Source organism: Neolamprologus brichardi, chromosome 14 (genome assembly GCF_056152115.1).
Source record: "Neolamprologus brichardi isolate AB-2024 chromosome 14, ASM5615211v1, whole genome shotgun sequence".
Classification (NCBI taxonomy): Eukaryota; Metazoa; Chordata; class Actinopteri; order Cichliformes; family Cichlidae; genus Neolamprologus; species Neolamprologus brichardi.
This window is the reverse complement of record NC_142117.1, coordinates 12,694,212-12,710,596: the sequence shown is the minus strand read 5'-3', so window position 1 is coordinate 12,710,596 and position 16,385 is coordinate 12,694,212. Positions and strand designations below refer to the sequence as shown.

At 41.4% G+C, this 16,385-nt stretch overlaps 1 protein-coding gene across 1 annotated transcript; it reads right to left on the bottom strand.

Annotated features, from left to right (window-relative positions):
• Positions 1–3,158: 3,158 nt before the first annotated feature.
• On the bottom strand, positions 3,159–14,890 carry LOC148098833 (uncharacterized). Its single transcript, XM_087850856.1, has 3 exons — positions 13,406–14,890; positions 8,729–9,916; positions 3,159–5,241 (listed from the first exon to the last, which is right to left on the bottom strand). The coding sequence occupies exons 1-3, from the start codon at positions 14,850–14,852 to the stop codon at positions 3,317–3,319; spliced, it is 4,560 nt and encodes a 1,519-aa protein (XP_087706982.1). The 5' UTR covers positions 14,853–14,890; the 3' UTR covers positions 3,159–3,316.
• Positions 14,891–16,385: the final 1,495 nt, after the last annotated feature.

Sequence of the window (16,385 nt, the reverse complement as noted above, 5' to 3'; positions counted from 1 at the left end):
TGATTCATGGCTGCTTAGGCTCAGTGAGTCCACTGCCAACACACACTGCACCCACCTGGTAAATCGCAGCTATGGATGCCCACTTGTGTATGTAGGGATGGGACTGGTTCCTTTTTGTGTTTCAGTCACAGCAAAATGTCATTTTCAACATCATTACATTACTTCCCCTGAGAACACACTGTACCTTTAGTGGTGACGTCATCATTTTCAAGCAGTAGATGTAGAGGAAAATGCTACCCAGTGCAATAAACCACAGATACTGGAGTTTATCACTCCCATGGAGGAAATGGTCTTTCTTTCTGACATACTAATGCTTTTAAAAACATTTTCTGCTGCAACATCTCAACAGGAGATAATAAGATAAAGACATGGAAGACTGGTGATCTATTCATATCAGTAACATCGGCAGGTTTCTGGTGCAGGAAGTAATAAATTCAGCCCTCGTGTTTGCACTACAGGTTGCTTTCATGAGTATTTCTGTGTTTTTGTGGTGGGGGAATTTTTCCTCGTTCCAACAATATAAACAAAAAAATTCATTGTGCTTTCCGCAATGACTAGTAATCATTTTGTCCTACTGTTAATTTACAGTACAGGAAAGGTTTTATTTGGTTATGATTGTTTTGCAAGAAATGCTTCAATCACAGTGGGGTAGTCTTGATTAAAATGTTATATGAGAACTGTGGCACCATGTGTGACCAGATGTTGGCATGTAGTCGTCGCCAGACTGTCATCAAACGTGTGAAGTTTGAGACAGACTGGACAAAATACATTTTTAGAGATGAAAATCTTATGTCCAGTGGTCAAAATTCCTTCAGTGGTCCCTTCCTGAAGTAACCCTAAAAAGTTCCTGAAGTAACCAAATGGAATTTAACCAGTGACCTCTCACTTTGCAGGCGAATGTGTAAACCAGCAATGCCTGGAAAACACTAAAACTGTGCCAAAATGTCATTTTACATTCAAAATGGCGGACTTCCAGACTTCCTCTTTGGATTGGGTTCACTGAATCTGTGTGTAATAAATGTCATACATGTATTTCAAGCTTTAAATAAGTTGGTAGAAGTTCATTAAAATTTCTTAAATGGTGCTGTAGATCCATTTCTGCAGTGCCAGTGACTTAAAAATATGTTAATTTTCACCAGATCTGAAGAATGCAAAAAAAATCATTAATTTGTAAGCATGTTTGGTGAATGATATATTTGATTGACTAAAAATATTATTATTATTATTATTATTATTATTATTATTATTAGTAGTAGTAGTAGTAGTAGTAGTAGTAATAGTGTTGTACAATGGGGCCTTTCCACTGATGCTACACTCCCCTGTGAATGTCCAGCTCCCAGCTAAAATGTGTATTTTGCGCCATCTGGCGGTCATGATTATAAGTTCGGTGCTTTATCATACCTTAAACTGTGCGGTGTAAAAACCAAAACACGTGTTGCTGGGAAAAGCACAGGTGTATTAATGACAAGTACATTCCTGTCAGGTGAGTTCCTGTGTTCAGACTCTCACTGGACCAGAGCCACCATCTGTTACACCCATGAGTCACCTTACTTAATGACTCTCACGTGTGCTGCGTGGAGGCCTCTGTGTCGCATTTCTCACAATAAAGATCTGCCAGGAATTTTGGAAAAGCTTACTGTCATCCGAGCAAATGTTTTTATTCATTTGTCACAAACGATCGTTAGAAGATCTGATGGTTTAAATATCCATTTTTTAAAAGTGTTGTTTATCCACAAAATTGGCTCCATAACCATCCATTCGTGTCACAGTGCAATCATGGTTGCAATGCACCAGCGATCATCATTGACAGGTTGCTCAAGTCTTAAAAGAGAATTAAGTTGTATTTTTTTATGTATATATATATTTTAAATTCTTATTAATAAAGTACCTCTATAAGTAACAAGTCTTTAATTAGTAGGGCACTACTGCTGATAAGCAGCTAAACAGCATCTTCAATGTTATTAGAAAAGAGCTGTTATCCAGTAGTTTAAGATAAAAACTGGCCAAAAGAATGCAAAGTGAGGATTTGCGTTGGAAGCATTCTTTGGAGTGGTCTTTGTTCCTTTCTCAGGATTAATTCCAATGAAAACTGAGAAATCAGCTCTTGTGTGAGTGAGTTATAGTGCCTTTAACTTCAAATGTCCTTACAGCAGCCTAGCACACACTAAAAGATTTCTTTCAGAACAGACAATCTTGTAATATTTTTTATTAAAGTTTTTGAAATCAGACAAACACTCCCGTTATTGTGCAGACTCAACACAGAGCATCAAAGAGTTGATTTGTAGTGTGTCACATCATTGATAACATCAAGAAAACTGGACAGTTAAAGGATTTTTCTTTTTACATAAAAAAGAAAAAAATGTTTGATGATCTGAAATGTTTAAGTGTGACAAACATACAAATAAATAGGAAAACGCTTTTTCACACCATTGTCATATAAAAGACTTACTTCCTTCATTCTGTTCATTGACCCCATTGTGGACCACTAAAATTTTTTATACTATGTAGTATATACCTTATTTACTTTATTTATTACATTTTGGGTTTGTTTTGGGTTTTTTTGCACTACATTAGACAACATCAAAATAGTGTTGACATTTTTGTTATTTGTGTTTTGTAATCTTTATAAAAACCTAGAAAAAAACACCTCTTAATCTTTTCTATATGGCGAGGCGCTGTGGACACCCAAGTTTGTGATTGTGTAGATTTTTCACATCAATACCATGGTTGCATCTACTGAAAATCTCTGTGAAGCTTAAATCTCAGTGACGTTGACTTCAAGGTCAGAGGTCAACTTTTCTGAAAATCAGAGGAGTTTCACATTTATAACACAGGTATGTCTACTAGGAGGCTGAAGGGTAGCACTATATATTTATAAACAATCAAAAACAACAATTTATTTCCAATTTGTATGGAATTTATTTCTGTAAACGTGGTGTTTTAGGTCGGATTAAAGGACTGATGTGATGGTAAGGTGTCCGCTGCTCTGCTTTGAATATTGGTAGGCTTTTTTTAACTTTAATTTTCACAAGAATTGCTAGTTCCCCTAGAGTTTTGGCCACCCCAGCAATCAGAAGATTTCCCTATGAGCAAGCATTTAGCGACAGTGGGAAGGAAAAACTCCCTTTAAAAAGGAAGAAACCTTTGACAGAACCAGGCTCAGGAAGGGACAGTCATCTGCCGCGACTGGTTGGGGTGGGGGGAGTGAAAATTAAAATAAAAAAAAGCCAAAGTGATAATTATTGGAGCAGCTTAATTAATATTTCCAGTGTAATTTTCTGTTAATATCCTTTTCCAACCCCAGTTTGTGTTTTTATCACTTTTGTCCAGGGTGGAAGATGTCATGCTGGAGATTGACTCTGTATGGTTTTTCAGTGTCGATACATGGGAACCTGTTGGAGAGGCCAGGGCTGAAAAAGGGATGCCGGAGAACCTGAGAGGGTGTTATCCGCTGGTGTGCATCCAAGGCCAACATGTCTTTAATTAGGCTGACAAATAAGCGTTGGCCATCTTCAGGTCCTCGTCTAAACATCATTATTTTTTCGAGGTCATCCAGACGTGTCAGTTTTATGTATCTTGTTTCCAAAGATTCATATCCTGTCTCATATTTAAATTGTTGGGCGGTCTTAAATGTCCAGCGTTGTTGGTTGTAGTTGTCTTTTGTGAAATAGTCTTCAGTGTACACGCCAGGATCGAGAACATGATCTGGTGGCTGACCCTGAGTCTCTATGATGAATTTCAAAACATCATAATATTTTTTTCCAGGGTAGAGTGGCACCCCTGTAACAAGCTCCACAGCCACCAGCCCCAGAGACCACATGTCACTTGCTTCGTTATAAGGAAGGCCAAGCATAACCTCAGGTGCACTATAACCAACTGTCCCCACACGTTCACCAGGCATCACTGCAGACGCAGGACATGCGAGGCCAAAGTCTATAAGTCTGACTTTGACTGGAGACTCATAGCGATTTACAACCATGATGTTTCCAGGTTTGAGGTCAGCGTGCACTATTCCCAAAGAACCCAGGTGGGACAGAGCATTTGTGAGCTGACCTAAAATTGGCCTGACTTCGCTTATGGGGAGACGCCGGTTATTCGGGTCCCGTATGTAGTCCCACAGGCATTGATCGAGGAGTTCAAATTTCAGGCAAACCCGCTCTCTGTCAAGGAAAAAGCCGTTCCATTGAACAATGTTGGCGGCATCTGGATCCAACCTTCTCAGCTGCTCCAGGATGAAAATTTCCTTTTTTGCCTGTTGCAGAATATCAGAGCGGTTCTTGTTCACCTTAATAGCCACAGCTCGGTTAGTCTTGGTATCACAGCATTTGGCTACAATACCAAAGCCCCCTTCTCCGAGGAAAGCCTCTACCTTGTAGTGGTTTCCCAAAATGCTCCCTTCAACTATTTCAAGCTCATCTGAGCTGAAGGATGGGCTGGCTGACGTGTGTACGAATACTTGCTGAGAAAATTCAACCGAGTTTTGAAAACTACAGTTGATTTTCTCTGATCTCTTGCATTTCAAGTTTGAAGGGTGCTGAAAGACCACAGGGTTTTGTGGTCTTTCAGCACTCATGTCAATGCAAGGGGAACTCTGAGGGTTGAAAAAGGGATGCTGGAGAACCTCAGAGGGTGTTATGCGCTGGTTTGCATCCAAGGCCAACATCTGTTTAATTAAGCTTACAAACAAACATTGGCCATTTTCAGGTCCTCTTCTAAACATCATTACTTGTTCGAGGTCATCCAGACGCGTCAGTTTGATGTATCTTGTCTCCAGGGACTCATATCCTGTCTCGTACTGAAATTGTTGGTCAGTCTTAAATGTCCAGCGCTGTTGGTTGTTGTTGTCTTCAATGAAATAGTCTTCAGTGTACACGCCAGAGTCTAGAACATGATCTGGTGGCTGACCCTGAGTCTCTATGATGAATTTCAAAACATCATAGTCTTCATTTCCAGGGTAGAGTGGCACCCCTGTAACAAGCTCCACAGCCACCAGCCCCAGAGACCACATGTCACTTGCTTCGTTATAAGGAAGGCCAAGCATAACCTCAGGTGCACTATAACCAACCGTCCCCACACGGTCACCAGGCATCACTGCAGACGCAGGACATGCGAGGCCAAAGTCTATAAGTTTGACTTTGATGGGAGACTCATGGCGGTTTACAACCATGATGTTTCCAGGTTTGAGGTCAGCGTGCACTATTCCCACAGAACCCAGGTGGGACAGAGCATTTGTGAGCTGACCTAAAATTGGCCTGACTTCGCTTATGGGGAGACCCTGGTTTTTCCGGTCCCCTATGTAGTCCCACAGGCATTGATCGAGGAGTTCGAACTTTAAGCAAACCCGCTCTCCGTCGTGGAAAACGCCGTTCCATTTAACAATGTTGGCGGCATCTGGATCCAACCTTCTCAGCTGCTCCAGGATGAAAATTTCCAGTTTTGCCTGTTGCAGAATATCAGGGCGGCTCTTGTTTACTTTAATAGCCACAGCTCGGTTGGTCATGGTATCACGACATTTGGCTACAATACCAAAGCCCCCTTCTCCAAGGAAAGCCTCTACCTTGTAGTGATTTCCCAAAATGCTCCCTTTAACTATTCCAAGCTCATTTGAGCGGAAGGATGGGTTAGCTGACATGGTGAAATGTGTCGGCTTGGTCAGTGAATTGCTAAGTAACGCGAAATTCTCTCAAAACTCTCCAAAATGATTTGCTTACTGTCAGGTCAAGGTCCGTTGAGCAGCAAAGTTTAACAGAGCAAAGCTCCTATTTAAGGGTTTTTTCTCTCATGACATCACAGGGGACATCACAGAAGATGATGACATCACAGGGGATCAAAGGCATTCTATTTTTTTATCAATGGCATTCTATTTTTTCAGTTGAAACACTGAAAAAAAAAAGTGTTTCAACAGGGCAGGCTGGCGCCCTGTGGGAGGCAGAGGTGATAGGGTAAGGATGCAGAGGATAAGAAAAGATCTTATCTGTCAGCTCATCAGCGAGCAGCCGCAGAATCACAGGTGCAGCTTGGCGGGGGATGGAGAGTGAAGACAAAATCAACAATGACTTAAGGCAAAGTTACAGTCTCAATGTTATTCTTTATTTTTTCTCAGTGTCTTCTTGAGGGACAGTATGTGTATATGTGTACGTGATATTAAATGAATGTTTAAGTGCAGGTTATTGTGCAGACTCAGCACAGAGCATCAAAGAGTTGATTTGTAGTGTGTCACATCAGTGTGGTGGCAGCTGTCCTGGCAGCCGTTTTTGGAATTCCATAAGATACTATGATTCATATCAGTATGTCACACATAAACACATTGTATTGAATGACACAAAAACAGAATCTTATGAGAATGATAAGATTCTGCTAACATTCTGTCCACATTTGATAACCTGCTTAGTGATGTGAAATCATCATCAATGTGTGTGGGCAAAACAGAAGCAACTTTGGATTTCTAACTACAAATCCATTCTCTCTTGTTTCTTTTTCTATTTATCCCACTCTAAAAGTTGGATGTAACAGTGAGACCAAATTCACAACCCAATAGAAACAGATCCAGGTACATTTACAGCAATATTCAAACTGAATACAGGCTGCTGGCCATTGACATGTAGTATCCTTTTGACTTGAAGTCACCTGGAACTGTAGCTGTGCTGTAAACAAATAATGAAGCACAGTTTGACCAGAATAAGAACTAGAATCTTTAACACACTAAGATAATAAAATACACAAGCTATTTGGCTGGTAACTGGCAATAAGCCAGAGGACTAATGGCCCAGAAGGCCCAAATGAAACTAGTAATGTCCAGACATCTAGCCTATATTACTTAATATTCATTAACCTATTTAAAAAGCACTTTTGCTCTGTTTCAGGTAAAGTGTAAATCTGCACCTCTGATTTGTGTGATTACATTTTCTCTTTGTCTTTTTCTGCTGCAGCAGCCAAAGTCTGATTTATTAATGACAAACCAGTGGTAGAAGCATCATAACATCAAGAAAACTGGACAGTTAAAGGATTTTTCTTTTTACATAAAAAAGAAAAAAATGCTTGATGAACTGAAATGTTTAAGTGTGACAAACATACAAATAAATAGGAAAACGCTTTTTCACACCATTGTCATATAAAAGACTTACTTCCTTCATTCTGTTCATTGACCCCATTGTGGACCACTAAAATTTTGTATACTATGTAGTGTATACCTTATTTACTTTATTTATTACATTTTGGGTTTGTTTTGGGGTTTTTTGCACTACATTAGATAACATCAAAATAGTGTTGACATTTTTGTTATTTGTGTTTTGTAATCTTTATAAAAACCTAGAAAAAAACACCTCTTAATCTTTTCTATATGGCGAGGTGCTGTGGACACCCAAGTTTGTGATTGTGTAGAATTTTCAAGTCAATACCATGGTTGCATCTACTGAAAATCTCTGTGAAGCTTAAATCTCAGTGACCTTGACTTCAAGGTCAGAGGTCAACTTTTCTGAAAATCAGAGGAGTTTCACATTTATAACACAGGTATGTCTACTAGGAGGCTGAAGGGTAGCACTATATATTTATAAACAATCAAAAACAACAATTTATTTCCAATTTGTATGGAATTTATTTCTGTAAACGTGGTGTTTTAGGTCGGATTAAAGGACTGATGTGATGGTAAGGTGTCCGCTGCTCTGCTTTGAATATTGGTAGGCTTTTTTTAACTTTAATTTTCACAAGAATTGCTAGTTCCCCTAGAGTTTTGGCCACCCCAGCAATCAGAAGATTTCCCTATGAGCAAGCATTTAGCGACAGTGGGAAGGAAAAACTCCCTTTAAAAAGGAAGAAACCTTCGACAGAACCAGGCTCAGGAAGGGACAGTCATCTGCCGCGACTGGTTGGGGTGGGGGGAGTGAAAATTAAAATAAAAAAAAGCCAAAGTGATAATTATTGGAGCAGCTTAATTAATATTTCCAGTGTAATTTTCTGTTAATATCCTTTTCCAACCCCAGTTTGTGTTTTTATCACTTTTGTCCAGGGTGGAAGATGTCATGCTGGAGATTGACTCTGTATGGTTTTTCAGTGTCGATACATGGGAACCTGTTGGAGAGGCCAGGGCTGAAAAAGGGATGCCGGAGAACCTGAGAGGGTGTTATCCGCTGGTGTGCATCCAAGGCCAACATGTCTTTAATTAGGCTGACAAATAAGCGTTGGCCATCTTCAGGTCCTCGTCTAAACATCATTATTTGTTCGAGGTCATCCAGACGTGTCAGTTTTATGTATCTTGTCTCCAAAGATTCATATCCTGTCTCATATTTAAATTGTTGGGCGGTCTTAAATGTCCAGCGTTGTTGGTTGTAGTTGTCTTTTGTGAAATAGTCTTCAGTGTACACGCCAGGATCGAGAACATGATCTGGTGGCTGACCCTGAGTCTCTATGATGAATTTTAAAACATCATAATATTTTTTTCCAGGGTACAGTGGCACCCCTGTAACAAGCTCCACAGCCACCAGCCCCAGAGACCACATGTCACTTGCTTCGTTATAAGGAAGGCCAAGCATAACCTCAGGTGCACTATAACCAACTGTCCCCACACGTTCACCAGGCATCACTGCAGACGCAGGACATGCGAGGCCAAAGTCTATAAGTCTGACTTTGACTGGAGACTCATAGCGATTTACAACCATGATGTTTCCAGGTTTGAGGTCAGCGTGCACTATTCCCAAAGAACCCAGGTGGGACAGAGCATTTGTGAGCTGACCTAAAATTGGCCTGACTTCGCTTATGGGGAGACGCCGGTTATTCGGGTCCCGTATGTAGTCCCACAGGCATTGATCGAGGAGTTCAAATTTCAGGCAAACCCGCTCTCTGTCAAGGAAAAAGCTGTTCCATTGAACAATGTTGGCGGCATCTGGATCCAACCTTCTCAGCTGCTCCAGGATGAAAATTTCCTTTTTTGCCTGTTGCAGAATATCAGAGCGGTTCTTGTTCACCTTAATAGCCACAGCTCGGTTAGTCTTGGTATCACAGCATTTGGCTACAATACCAAAGCCCCCTTCTCCGAGGAAAGCCTCTACCTTGTAGTGGTTTCCCAAAATGCCCCCTTCAACTATTTCAAGCTCATCTGAGCTGAAGGATGGGCTGGCTGACGTGTGTACGAATACTTGCTGAGAAAATTCAACCGAGTTTTGAAAACTACAGTTGATTTTCTCTGATCTCTTGCATTTCAAGTTTGAAGGGTGCTGAAAGACCACAGGGTTTTGTGGTCTTTCAGCACTCATGTCAATGCAAGGGGAACTCTGAGGGTTGAAAAAGGGATGCTGGAGAACCTCCGACGGTGTTATGCGCTGGTTTGCATCCAAGGCCAACATCTGTTTAATTAAGCTTACAAACAAACGTTGGCCATTTTCAGGTCCTCTTCTAAACATCATTACTTGTTCGAGGTCATCCAGACGCGTCAGTTTGATGTATCTTGTCTCCAGGGACTCATATCCTGTCTCGTACTGAAATTGTTGGTCAGTCTTAAATGTCCAGCGCTGTTGGTTGTTGTTGTCTTCAATGAAATAGTCTTCAGTGTACACGCCAGAGTCTAGAACATGATCTGGTGGCTGACCCTGAGTCTCTATGATGAATTTCAAAACATCATAGTCTTCATTTCCAGGGTAGAGTGGCACCCCTGTAACAAGCTCCACAGCCACCAGCCCCAGAGACCACATGTCACTTGCTTCGTTATAAGGAAGGCCAAGCATAACCTCAGGTGCACTATAACCAACCGTCCCCACACGGTCACCAGGCATCACTGCAGACGCAGGACATGCGAGGCCAAAGTCTATAAGTTTGACTTTGACTGGAGACTCATGGCGGTTTACAACCATGATGTTTCCAGGTTTGAGGTCAGCGTGCACTATTCCCACAGAACCCAGGTGGGACAGAGCATTTGTGAGCTGACCTAAAATTGGCCTGACTTCGCTTATGGGGAGACCCTGGTTTTTCCGGTCCCCTATGTAGTCCCACAGGCATTGATCAAGGAGTTCGAACTTTAAGCAAACCCGCTCTCCGTCGTGGAAAAAGCCGTTCCATTGAACAATGTTGGCGGCATCTGGATCCAACCTTCTCAGCTGCTCCAGGATGAAAATTTCCAGTTTTGCCTGTTGCAGAATATCAGGGCGGCTCTTGTTTACTTTAATAGCCACAGCTCGGTTGGTCATGGTATCACGACATTTGGCTACAATACCAAAGCCCCCTTCTCCGAGGAAAGCCTCTACCTTGTAGTGGTTTCCCAAAATGCTCCCTTTAACTATTCCAAGCTCATTTGAGCGGAAGGATGGGTTAGCTGACATGGTGAAATGTGTCGGCTTGGTCAGTGAATTGCTAAGTAACGCGAAATTCTCTCAAAACTCTCCAAAATGGTTTGCTTACTGTCAGGTCAAGGTCCGTTGAGCAGCAAAGTTTAACAGAGCAAAGCTCCTATTTAAGGGTTTTTTCTCTCATGACATCACAGGGGACATCACAGAAGATGATGACATCACAGGGGATCAAAGGCATTCTACTTTTTTTTATCAATGGCATTCTATTTTTTCAGTTGAAACACTGAAAAAAAAAAGTGTTTCAACAGGGCAGGCTGGCGCCCTGTGGGAGGCAGAGGTGATAGGGTAAGGATGCAGAGGATAAGAAAAGATCTTATCTGTCAGCTCATCAGCGAGCAGCCGCAGAATCACAGGTGCAGCTTGGCGGGGGATGGAGAGTGAAGAGAAAATCAACAATGACTTAAGGCAAAGTTACAGTCTCAATGTTATTCTTTATTTTTTCTCAGTGTCTTCTTGAGGGACAGTATGTGTATATGTGTACGTGATATTAAATGAATGTTTAAGTGCAGGTTATTGTGCAGACTCAGCACAGAGCATCAAAGAGTTGATTTGTAGTGTGTCACATCAGTGTGGTGGCAGCTGTCCTGGCAGCCGTTTTTGGAATTCCATAAGATACTATGATTCATATCAGTATGTCACACATAAACACATTGTATTGAATGACACAAAAACAGAATCTTATGAGAATGATAAGATTCTGCTAACATTCTGTCCACATTTGATAACCTGCTTAGTGATGTGAAATCATCATCAATGTGTGTGGGCAAAACAGAAGCAACTTTGGATTTCTAACTACAAATCCATTCTCTCTTGTTTCTTTTTCTATTTATCCCACTCTAAAAGTTGGATGTAACAGTGAGACCAAATTCACAACCCAATAGAAACAGATCCAGGTACATTTACAGCAATATTCAAACTGAATACAGGCTGCTGGCCATTGACATGTAGTATCCTTTTGACTTGAAGTCACCTGGAACTGTAGCTGTGCTGTAAACAAATAATGAAGCTCAGTTTGACCAGAATAAGAACTAGAATCTTTAACACACTAAGATAATAAAATACACAAGCTATTTGGCTGGTAACTGGCAATAAGCCAGAGGACTAATGGCCCAGAAGGCCCAAATGAAACTAGTAATGTCCAGACATCTAGCCTATATTACTTAATATTCATTAACCTATTTAAAAAGCACTTTTGCTCTGTTTCAGGTAAAGTGTAAATCTGCACCTCTGATTTGTGTGATTACATTTTCTCTTTGTCTTTTTCTGCTGCAGCAGCCAAAGTCTGATTTATTAATGACAAACCAGTGGTAGAAGCATCATAACATCAAGAAAACTGGACAGTTAAAGGATTTTTCTTTTTACATAAAAAAGAAAAAAATGTTTGATGATCTGAAATGTTTAAGTGTGACAAACATACAAATAAATAGGAAAACGCTTTTTCACACCATTGTCATATAAAAGACTTACTTCCTTCATTCTGTTCATTGACCCCATTGTGGACCACTAAAATTTTTTATACTATGTAGTATATACCTTATTTACTTTATTTATTACATTTTGGGTTTGTTTTGGGTTTTTTTGCACTACATTAGACAACATCAAAATAGCGTTGACATTTTTGTTATTTGTGTTTTGTAATCTTTATAAAAACCTAGAAAAAAACACCTCTTAATCTTTAGTATATGGCGAAGCGCTGTGGACATCCAAGTTTGTGATTGTGTAGATTTTTCACATCAATACTATGGTTGCATCTACTGAAAATCTCTGTGAAGCTTAAATCTCAGTGACGTTGACTTCAAGGTCAGAGGTCAACTTTTCTGAAAATCAGAGGAGTTTCACATTTATAACACAGGTATGTCTACTAGGAGGCTGAAGGGTAGCACTATATATTTATAAACAATCAAAAACAACAATTTATTTCCAATTTGTATGGAATTTATTTCTGTAAACGTGGTGTTTTAGGTCGGATTAAAGGACTGATGTGATGGTAAGGTGTCCGCTGCTCTGCTTTGAATATTGGTAGGCTTTTTTTTACTTTAATTTTCACAAGAATTGCTAGTTCCCCTAGAGTTTTGGCCACCCCAGCAATCAGAAGATTTCCCTATGAGCAAGCATTTAGCGACAGTGGGAAGGAAAAACTCCCTTTAAAAAGGAAGAAACCTTCGACAGAACCAGGCTCAGGAAGGGACAGTCATCTGCCGCGACTGGTTGGGGTGGGGGGAGTGAAAATTAAAATAAAAAAAAGCCAAAGTGATAATTATTGGAGCAGCTTAATTAATATTTCCAGTGTAATTTTCTGTTAATATCCTTTTAAAACCCCAGTTTGTGTTTTTATCACTTTTGTCCAGGGTGGAAGATGTCATGCTGGAGATTGACTCTGTATGGTTTTTCAATGTTGATACTTGGGAACCTGTTGGAGAGGCCAGGGCTGAAAAAGGGATGCCTTAGAACCTGAGAGGGTGTTATCCGCTGGTGTGCATCCAAGGCCAACATGTCTTTAATTAGGCTGACAAATAAGCGTTGGCCATCTTCAGGTCCTCGTCTAAACATCATTATTTTTTCGAGGTCATCCAGACGTGTCAGTTTTATGTATCTTGTCTCCAAAGATTCATATCCTGTCTCATATTTAAATTGTTGGGCGGTCTTAAATGTCCAGCGTTGTTGGTTGTAGTTGTCTTTTGTGAAATAGTCTTCAGTGTACACGCCAGGATCGAGAACATGATCTGGTGGCTGACCCTGAGTCTCTATGATGAATTTTAAAACATCATAATATTTTTTTCCAGGGTACAGTGGCACCCCTGTAACAAGCTCAACAGCCACCAGCCCCAGAGACCACATGTCACTTGCTTCGTTATAAGGAAGGCCAAGCATAACCTCAGGTGCACTATAACCAACCGTCCCCACACGTTCACCAGGCATCACTGCAGACGCAGGACATGCGAGGCCAAAGTCTATAAGTCTGACTTTGACTGGAGACTCATAGCGATTTACAACCATGATGTTTCCAGGTTTGATGTCAGCGTGCACTATTCCCAAAGAACCCAGGTGGGACAGAGCATTTGTGAGCTGACCTAAAATTGGCCTGACTTCGCTTATGGGGAGACGCCGGTTATTCGGGTCCCGTATGTAGTCCCACAGGCATTGATCGAGGAGTTCAAATTTCAGGCAAACCCGCTCTCTGTCAAGGAAAAAGCCGTTCCATTGAACAATGTTGGCGGCATCTGGATCCAACCTTCGCAGCTGCTCCAGGATGAAAATTTCCTTTTTTGCCTGTTGCAGAATATCAGGGCGGTTCTTGTTCACCTTAATAGCCACAGCTCGGTTAGTCTTGGTATCACAGCATTTGGCTACAATACCAAAGCCCCCTTCTCCGAGGAAAGCCTCTACCTTGTAGTGGTTTCCCAAAATGCCCCCTTCAACTATTTCAAGCTCATCTGAGCTGAAGGATGGGCTGGCTGACGTGTGTACGAATACTTGCTGAGAAAATTCAACCGAGTTTTGAAAACTGCAGTTGATTTTCTCTGATCTCTTGCATTTCAAGTTTGAAGGGTGCTGAAAGACCACAGGGTTTTGTGGTCTTTCAGCACTCATGTCAATGCAAGGGGAACTCTGAGGGTTGAAAAAGGGATGCTGGAGAACCTCAGAGGGTGTTATGCGCTGGTTTGCATCCAAGGCCAACATCTGTTTAATTAAGCTTACAAACAAACGTTGGCCATTTTCAGGTCCTCTTCTAAATATCATTACTTGTTCGAGGTCATCCAGACGCGTCAGTTTGATGTATCTTGTCTCCAGGGACTCATATCCTGTCTCGTACTGAAATTGTTGGTCAGTCTTAAATGTCCAGCGCTGTTGGTTGTTGTTGTCTTCAATGAAATAGTCTTCAGTGTACACGCCAGAGTCTAGAACATGATCTGGTGGCTGACCCTGAGTCTCTATGATGAATTTCAAAACATCATAGTCTTCATTTCCAGGGTAGAGTGGCACCCCTGTAACAAGCTCAACAGCCACCAGCCCCAGAGACCACATGTCACTTGCTTCGTTATAAGGAAGGCCAAGCATAACCTCAGGTGCACTATAACCAACCGTCCCCACACGGTCACCAGGCATCACTGCAGACGCAGGACATGCGAGGCCAAAGTCTATAAGTTTGACTGTGATGGGAAACTCATGGCGGTTTACAACCATGATGTTTCCAGGTTTGAGGTCAGCGTGCACTATTCCCACAGAACCCAGGTGGGACAGAGCATTTGTGAGCTGACCTAAAATTGGCCTGACTTCGCTTATGGGGAGACCCTGGTTTTTCCGGTCCCCTATGTAGTCCCACAGGCATTGATCGAGGAGTTCGAACTTTAAGCAAACCCGCTCTCCGTCGTGGAAAAAGCCGTTCCATTGAACAATGTTGGCGGCATCTGGATCCAACCTTCTCAGCTGCTCCAGGATGAAAATTTCCAGTTTTGCCTGTTGCAGAATATCAGGGCGGCTCTTGTTTACTTTAATAGCCACAGCTTGGTTGGTCATGGTATCACGACATTTGGCTACAATACCAAAGCCCCCTTCTCCGAGGAAAGCCTCTACCTTGTAGTGGTTTCCCAAAATGCCCCCTTTAACTATTCCAAGCTCATTTGAGCGGAAGGATGGGTTAGCTGACATGGTGAAATGTGTCGGCTTGGTCAGTGAATTGCTAAGTAATGCGAAATTCTCTCAAAACTCTCCAAAATGGTTTGCTTACTGTCAGGTCAAGGTCCGTTGAGCAGCAAAGTTTAACAGAGCAAAGCTCCTATTTAAGGGTTTTTTCTCTCATGACATCACAGGGTCACAGAAGATGATGACATCACAGGGGATCAAAGGCATTCTATTTTTTTATCAATGGCATTCTATTTTTTCAGTTGAAACACTGAAAAAATATAGTGTTTGAACAGGGCAGGCTGGCGCCCTGTGGGAGGCAGAGGTGATAGGGTAAGAAAAGAAAAGATCTTATCTGTCAGCTCATCAGCGAGCAGCCGCAGAATCACAGGTGCAGCTTGGCGGGGGATGAAGAGTGAAGACAAAATCAACAATGACTTATGGCAGGGGTGTCAAACTCAAATACACGGTGGGCCAAAATTCAAAACTGGAACAAAGTTGGGGGCTAACATTAATATTTATTGAAAAAAAATCTTCCTCCAGATACAAGAATGAATCTTTTCTTATAGACTCAAATAAGTTTTGCCGGAAAGCTGAATATGGAACAAGCAAAGCTTAATACTAAACAATATTGGCTAATATATTAGCTGTATAATACCAGTAGGACAGCTCTAATAGTAATTTGGTATGGCTTCACGGGCCAAATGTAATTAGGCTGCGGGCCAAATTTGGCCCGCGGGCCAGAGTTTGACACCTATGACTTATGGCAAAGTCAATGTTATTCTTTATTTTTTCTCAGTGTCTTCTTGAGGGACAGTATGTGTATATGTGTACGTGATATAAAATGAATGTTTAAGTGCAGGACACTCAGTGCCATATAGTTGCAAATGTTTCTCAGGATTTGGTGTTGGAGAAAGAAAAAAAGGGCCTGTTATTGCAAGCATTTCACATATTTCTCTGTCGCAGCCTTGAAAAACAATTATGGGTTGGGAAAAAACACATTACACATTCTCTTGTTTTTTTCCCATGACGTGTACACCAGCTGAGCTGATAGGTGATGCTTGGTGGTAATTCAGGATATTAGGTGTAGTTTGATATTTCTTCTTCCACATCACAACACTGTGACTGATAAAGCTGTGGGAAAATGGATTTAGCTAGCAACAGCTGCCTTCTCCCCTTAGCCACAGTTTTCTTCTTTACCCAGTCCTTCGTGTATTTCATCGGTCCCCAAGCCTCGGCCCGTTGAGACCCACGTGTGAAGTTTACGGTTTTCAGGGTTTCTATCATTAACTCGGTTTCCCTGGGTCTTTTTTGTGTCGTTTTTTGAAAGAAACTTTGCATACTACTGATGCATACTACGTTTACGTGTTACCATAGAGACCAGAGAGCATTAAGTGGCAGCGAGGAGGATATTACTCTCAATGTTGT